Source organism: Dendrobium catenatum, unplaced genomic scaffold, assembly GCF_001605985.2.
Source record: "Dendrobium catenatum unplaced genomic scaffold, ASM160598v2 fragScaff_scaffold_231, whole genome shotgun sequence".
NCBI classification, from domain to species: domain Eukaryota; kingdom Viridiplantae; phylum Streptophyta; class Magnoliopsida; order Asparagales; family Orchidaceae; genus Dendrobium; species Dendrobium catenatum.
In genome coordinates this window covers 9,071,703-9,079,586 of record NW_021318693.1, presented here as the reverse complement: position 1 = coordinate 9,079,586, position 7,884 = coordinate 9,071,703, and the positions used below count along the sequence as shown (strand labels likewise).

The 7,884-nt window shown below is 34.7% G+C and overlaps 1 protein-coding gene across 2 annotated transcripts in view; it reads right to left on the bottom strand.

The window, feature by feature from the left end:
- The window catches only part of LOC110106632 (monothiol glutaredoxin-S6), a 16,556-nt gene extending 9,207 nt beyond the window's left edge, over positions 1-7,349 (bottom strand). For both annotated transcript variants that reach the window (XM_020836581.2, XM_020836582.2), the window contains exons 1-2: positions 7,052-7,349; positions 3,379-3,452 (exon numbers count right to left, since the gene is read on the bottom strand). In XM_020836581.2, the coding sequence (XP_020692240.1) occupies positions 3,379-3,452; positions 7,052-7,224 (247 nt within the window). In that variant the 5' untranslated portion in view covers positions 7,225-7,349. The remainder of the gene's footprint in view (positions 1-3,378; positions 3,453-7,051) is intronic.
- Between the last annotated feature and the right edge of the window lie 535 nt (positions 7,350-7,884).

Sequence of the window (7,884 nt, the reverse complement as noted above, 5' to 3'; positions counted from 1 at the left end):
TGTTTCGACATCGCTCCTCAGACAACTTTCCCTTCCCGTGGATTGGAAGTTACGACATTTTGTTCGGAAACAACGGGAGCCCGACGGCTGTGAGGGTAACTTTCTCCCTTTGCATACGCTACTCCGGCCAAATCCCATAAATCCACCAAGCCGAGGGATTAGTGATATTTTTAAAATTAATTAAAATTAATTTTCATTAATTAAAATTAAGTAATTTTTATTAATTATAATTAAAATTTCTTACAATTAATTATAATTAATTTTAATTAAAATTAATTATAATTAATTATAATAAATAATTAATTAAAATGATTATAATTAATAAAAATTACTTAATTTTAATTAATGAAAATTAATTTTAATTAATTTTAAAAATATCACTAATCCCTCGGCTTGGTGGATTTATGGGATTTGGCCGGAGTAGCGTATGCAAAGGGAGAAAGTTACCCTCACAGCCGTCGGGCTCCCGTTGTTTCCGAACAAAATGTCGTAACTTCCAATCCACGGGAAGGGAAAGTTGTCTGAGGAGCGATGTCGAAACAGCCAAAAGGAGCCAAAGAAGCACGTGATAGGGAGAAAGTTGCGATCACAACGAGCTCCTGTTGTGCTTCCTTTCAAAATGTCGTAACTTCCGATTCATACAGGAAGGGAAAGTCGTCGAAGGCAGCCAAGTCGAACAACCAGGTAAGAGCCAAAGCTTCACAGCGAACGAGCTCCGCTCTTGTCTCCGATCAAACATCGGAACTTCCGATCCTACAGCAAGGGAAAGTCGTATGAGCGGCGTCGAGCAGCACCGAAGGGAGAAAGTTAGCGTCACAGCGAGCAGACTGCCGCTCTTGCTTCCGATCAAACTGCCGTAACTTTCGGTGCGATGGCAAGGGACAACATCGACGGAGCAAAGTCGGCGAGCCACGAAGGTGCCGGAGAAGAAGCACGAAAGGGAGGAAGTTGTCTTCACAGCCGCAAGCTCCAATTGTTGCACCCGATCAAAATGTCCTAACTTCCGATCAGTCTTAAAGAAGGGAGCCAGAGCGAGAGAGAGAGTCGGAATGAGAGTGAGGGCGGGGGAGCCAGAGAGAGCGGAACTCTCTCGTTTCTTCGGGTTTTAACGAGGCAGAGGGATCGTGCGATGAAACGACGTCGACATGTGTGGGATGTCTGGGTCGCGGGATATTCGCAATTTGGGCGGCGACGACGTGCGGGCAGGTATAATTTTTATTTGATTTTTTTTTTAACTCATACGGGTCAACACTGTAATATTTAACATATCATTTTCTCTTCTATTTCTTATTCTCATGAATCTTGACCATCTTCTCAAACCCTCAATCTAAAACCCTAAAAAAATTTGACACATCCAAACCCTATTGATTTAAAAAATTGATGAGGCATATGCCTCGAGGCATGCCTCAACATGAGGCGTACAAAAAAAAATACCTAGAGGTTTTATGCTTTAGACGTTCGTATCGAGTGCTTAAAAATAGTTAGTATAAGAAAATTATTTTGTTATATTAATATAATTATAATATGCTTAAAAGTTGCTATAACTTATAATACATTTACATAAAAAAAACTTATGATACATTTACATATCTTTTTCTTTTAGGTTAGTTGAGCAATAATGGGTTTAGGTCTAGCAAGTGGTTGGGAGTCATACAAGTCAAGTGAGGGATGGAGTGAGAGCGGGAGCTTGTGAATGGGGATCATCTGAACAGGGAAGGCTCGAAGAGCGCAGGGGTGGAGTCAGTAAGTGCGGGGAGGAGTTTGAGAGCATGTGTGTTTTTATAGAAGTGGTTTTAGGATAAATTTTTTGTTATTTTTTTCTTTAAAAAAATAATTTTTTTCTTGATTTTCTTTTTATTTTTATTTTCATTTTTTTATGATTTTTTATTTACTTCTACATATTTTTCTTTTAGCTAATTTCATTTATGTTTTGTATTTTATTTTAAATTTTCTTAGTTTTATGAGTTTTATTATGTTTTGATTTTTTATTCGAGTCTTACGCTTCTTATCATACTCCTTTTGCAAAATGTCTTCAGTTTGAGGCAAAATGTCTCAGTTTCTAATTTTGTATTCTTAACCTAATCATACTCCTTTTGCAAAATCATAGCTCCTATTGCACACTTAACCAATCCACATAAGAAATTCATAACTTCCTAACAATACATTCAATTGACTAAAATCACATCCATTAATTAGCTAACATCCCAAGCCTCAAGTTTGGAGGTCCTTACCCATTTCTAGTAAAGAAAACCTGATTAACCATTGCACGAAAATTACACCCAGAAAATCATCCATAAATCCTAAACTAGACAACATTTCCTGAGCCATCCACCAACCATAAACCTTCAACCACCACTTCAACAATCCTTGAAACCTCTTTACAACATCCCCATCACTTCAAAATGGGGAGGAACATGACATGAGTGAGAAACAAAAACCCTAGCTAAAAAAGAATAATATTTATAGAGAACAAAGAAATTAAAAAATATTAGCAATATAATAATAAAATTAAATATAATAAATTTATCTAACGCCTAATGGAAATAAATTAAATAGGGCCCATTGCAAGGACAATGCAGCATGAACTATAAGGCATATAGTTCATGCTATTTTGACTACCCATACCTTGCAATATAAATAGCACAAGAGATGAGACTCATAGGCAATAGCCAGCTAATGACATATGTGCTATAGCTATACCAAAAAAAACCCTACAATACTAATTTCTAAATTTTCATTCTTTCACACCCTAATCAATTTTCATTGTTCTTTCTAATGAAATAACCTCAGTCACTTTGTCCTCTCAGGTCGCTTATAGATTCACTTTTGCAATCTCTAGATCCTAAAGAGAAAAATAAACGGTTTATGATTGTACCAATTTGTTATGATTAAACATTATAATTTTTATGAAAACATTAATTTTACATTTTTTTTAACAGATAAAATTTTAACAGAAAGAATAAAATTCAATTTTTGTTCCAAAGAAAAAATTAGAAAGTACGTTTAGAATTTTTATAAATAAGTAAATATTAGAAATTTAATGAGAATCAAGAGAATACTCTTTTTAAATTAACATGATATTCACTTTGTATTATCATCGACAAATTAGAATAATATCACTAAGAGTTAATAGAATAGGAAGGTACATCAATAATATGCAAAAATATTGGCATGTCAATAAATAAAAATATTTATGATTGTAGTCCAATAAAAATCTCTTAAAAATATTGCCTAAAAAATAACAGAGTGTGCATAGTTATTCACACATAAAACTAACAAATACAAAGTTGTTGACATCATTTCATTTTCAATGCCACTGAAAGACATTTCACAAGTACACTAACTTTTCAAAATGTAATATCAGTGCATATCACATACCTCGAAGATCAAGTTCCACAACAAATGGTTTCTCGTTAAGTTCACTGAATATCCTTTTCACGCGTTTGCAGTATCTACAACAACAAAAGCATAAGAATGAAAGTTGGCATATTACATTAAGGGGAAAAACATATATCATTTTCTCATTTTTAATAGTTCCAAAATTGGGAAGATGGCGTTGTGTTATAAATAACTACTTGGACGATTAGAACTCTCTCAAGACAAGGATAAATGATGCTTAATTATCAGATTGATAGCTATGAGATTCAGGAATTTCTTTAAAAACATGTATAAATTAAGATTCTCACATTGATGTGGGAGTACAGCAAATGCTGGTTCTACTTCTCATTATATTCAAAAGATATAAAAACGAGCATGTGAATATTGCCCGCAAAAGTACTCCAAAGATTAATGAGCATCAACATAGCTTTTTTCTTTTATTGTGCAGCAAGTTCAATAAAAAAACCGCAGAGTAGCATCAATGATCGGATTTTTATTGTATTATAGAATAACAATTAAAAAAAAAACGAATAAACAAGTTGAATATCATCAATGACAACTATTTGATAAAGTTAGAAGGCTTAGAGATTTCTGGATCATCATTTGTGGTCATTTAGCTCATTAGAAAACTTAGCAATACAACTACAAAAACTAAATTACAGACCAAATCATGAATCATGGTAGCTTACAGAAAAAAATTATCAAATCCATATGAACAGCCCAATATATGGTTCATTAAAAGATATTTTTTCAATTTTGAAAAAGTGTTCATATTCTCCAAGAAATCCAACGAGTAGCCTCCACAACAGTCAACATACATCACAATCATCGCCTACAAAACCTACATCACAGTTTTTGCCAGCAACACAAGTGCTACAACTATCTCCGGGTACATCACGACTCTGGCCGCAGCTCTATCTGGTAAGTCTTATGACACAACAACCTTCAAGAACATTGCAACTCTAACAAAACATGGCTGCAGCTACCTCAAAGTATGCTACATCCCCGTCGCCATGTCTAATGTCCACAAACTTACACCATTGCTATCTTTGTTTAGGTCAACTATTATGCTCCGTTAGCTGCAACACCAACTCCTAACTGTGTCTATGCAGCTATTGCTAAAAACAATCATGGCAGCTCGCCCTCTTGCATTATATTGGCCAATTTTTTATCATACAAGGAAGAGAGGTACACTGTTAACTCTTTTTATAATAGTGAAAAATGTTCAACTGGGAAAAATCCGATATCTTTTTTTTTTCACAATTTTCACACAATAAATCCTATGTCTACATCTTCTATTTTAACTAATGTGTTTTTACCAAAAAAGGTTAAAATAATCATGATCAATCTACATTTTCCCAACTCAATATCCTGCAAACAACAATTATTTTCCAAAATGCCTCATGTTTATAAGCTTGAAAGATCTTCCAATGGAGAAGATCGTGAAACTGAAGTAATGAAATTAGGGAAGAATCCTTGTTAGTTTTAACATAGAATAATCAGTGCAGACATGCGCATAACCACAAGTGAAATGCACGTCTTGTGTTTCTTTAATTGAATATTGATTTTCCGCCTCCTAGGACAACTACTGCCTACTTGGTGGTTCCATCCTATCATATTCCATGCTACATATTCCATATAATATAAAAAATATCAAACAAAAAAACTATATTAAAAGTACCTTGCCATTAAATTTTTTGTTTGTTTAAATTACCTTAGCTTCCAATATGTCATCTTAAGATTTTCAAAAGAGAAGATTTTCACAGTTACGAGTTTAAAACACAGTAACAATTACACCCATTGACTTTTTTTCACTGAAACAATTTGCTCATTCACTCAGAAGTCCCCCTCAAACTTAAAGGAAAATTCTATAAAATGGTGGTTAGACCTCCAATGCTTTATGGTGCTGAATGTTAGTCATTAAAAGAGAAGCATATTATTAAGTTAAGTGTTGCAGAGATAAGGATGCTCAGGTGGATGAGTGGCTTTACTCTTAGAGATGGGATACGAAATGAGCATATACGTGAAAGGGTTGGAGTAGCTCCACTGGAAGATAAGATTAGAGAGAGTCGCCTTAGTTGGTTTGGTCACATAAAATGGCGGTCTTTCAATGACCCAGTTAGGAAAGTAGATGTATTAGATATGACTTATGTTAAGAAAGGTATAGGTAGACCTAAAAACACTTGGTTAGAAAATATTAGAAATGGCCTTTCTTTATTAGATTTAAATAAGATTTTAACTTTTAACAGGGCACGGTGGAGAAAAAGGATTCATGTAGCCGACACAACATCATGAGATAAAGGCTTGATGTTGTTGTTGCTGCTGCATGTGACATTAAAAAAAAAAATTATCCAGTGACTTCCTAGTGTTATTGGAGCTAAAGGCAAGACAAGCTCAAGCTGCCCCAAGCTTAGCTTCAGCATGGCGAATTAATGGAGCTGAAGCTTGATTTAAATTGAATGAATTTGAGCCAGCTTATCTTATTATAAAAGAGAGAAGATGAATGCAAATCTCAGGACAATCCCATCAGGAATGAGAAATAGAAGGAAAAACAATAAGAAATTAGAAAAAGGATAGATGGGAGCTAAAATTCAGATCTTTTTAATACTTTATAAATTAAAATCTTGAAGGCAACTATATTGTGTATAATTTATGTTAATATTGTTTAAATGAGACAACTCATGAGTTCATGAGCCACGTTAGAACTAGCTCAATTTTTGCTTGATGGCTTCTCTGAGTTCAGCATATCAAGCCATGCTAAATCCAAGTTAGATCAATTAAACTTACAACACTAATTGTGATGTGGTATACTGTAGAAGAAGCATGTGAGAACAAAAGAACAGATAAAAGGCTTCGCTGTAAATGTATAATAAGAATAATATGCTTTCTTCCTCATTTTGTAAGAAGCTATATATGCAACTATTATCAAGAGGGACATCTCCCCTTGCTGAAAATAACTCTAATAGAATAAAAGCTGAACCTGTACTACATTATCAGAAACAGATACTACGGAAGTAGAGGCTAACACAGAATAACAGAAAGTCACAAAGAATAAAATACACTAAAGGAATATGATAACTATGATGCACCGCATCAAATTGGAGCTGAAACATCACCAAGTAAAGCGCAGTCCTAAATTTCTAAGGTCTTCTTTGTATGATTGCAGATAACATGTTTTTGGAGGCAATGATTTTGTTTCAACACTTTTGAGTGCGAAAATAAAATTCTCGCTGTTGAGAGGTTTTGAAGGGGTTCGTAAAGTTGAAAAATGCATGAACAATTCCAACTAATGGCGGAAACTTAAAAATTAATCCATTTCAAAACATGTTTCTAAACTCAGCCAACAAAATGAGATATAAAGATCCATTCAGACTTCACAAATTCCATCAAGGAACCTTCTGTGTAATTCTGTGATAGCTAGCACACGCATTTACTCTAAGCTAGGGTTACATCAATGCAATGCAAGTTGCAATATTTCGCAGCAAACCGTAATATTTTCCACCATCAAAACATTAACAAACCAAGAAAAGTAATTTCAAAGACGACTTTTATGCAAATCATGCACCGAAAAACCAAACTCAGACGAGTTCATCTATAACAAGGAAAAAACAAACAAATGGCAAAGAAATCAAATCCAAAAGAAGTCAGAAGTTGGTAAAGTGGGGAGACTTACGGACAGTAAGATTTAGAAAATATAGTGATCTTGTTGGAGTAAACCGCGTTCTGAACGAAAGCATCGGCCGATTTGTCACCAACAGCGCGGTTTGGAAACAATGAAAGCACGAATAGGAGCGCGAAGGTAACGATGGTTGTGCTCTCTAGACGACGAAAATGGCAAAATCTCATCTTTAGCCTCAGCCGCAACCGCCGCCGAGATGGAGAAATGTACTGTGTCGCTCCTTCCCTGGTTGAATGTAAACAATATTAGCGTGGTGCTACAGTAAAAGAAAGAATAGATGGTGGTGTGACAGGGCTGGTTTTAGCTCTGCTCAATAAATGATTTGCAAATTGAATTTGATAAGTTTGTTGCGTGTGCTAAAAAGTTTGTGTTGATGGAGTATAACGAAAATATAAAATTAGTAAGATTAGAGAATTTTTTTGCGTGAAAAATTGTAGAAGTAAAAAAAAAAATTATGGGCCCAGCTCTTACTAAATGATACAAATATCTTTCTTTCTTTACTATTGAAGAAGAGGAAGAGTATAAGGATCGAATATTTACACCTTACAATAGGGCTTAATCTTCATAGGAGAAATTTTAGAAAGTAAGTGTCCTCTGGTGAACAAATATACCCAACAATAGGGTCAAATCTTGATAATACTCTAGAGATGATGATGGTTGTCAGTAATAGTAATTGGTGGTTGTCGGTAACAATAGATGGTGCATGGTCGTCAATAGTATGGCTGTCAAAATCAGGTCATGGGTCAAGTTCGGGTTCAACTGGGAACTGACCCGACACTATTCAGGTCAACCCGAACCCGATCAGTTTTTGAAAACGGATCAGATTT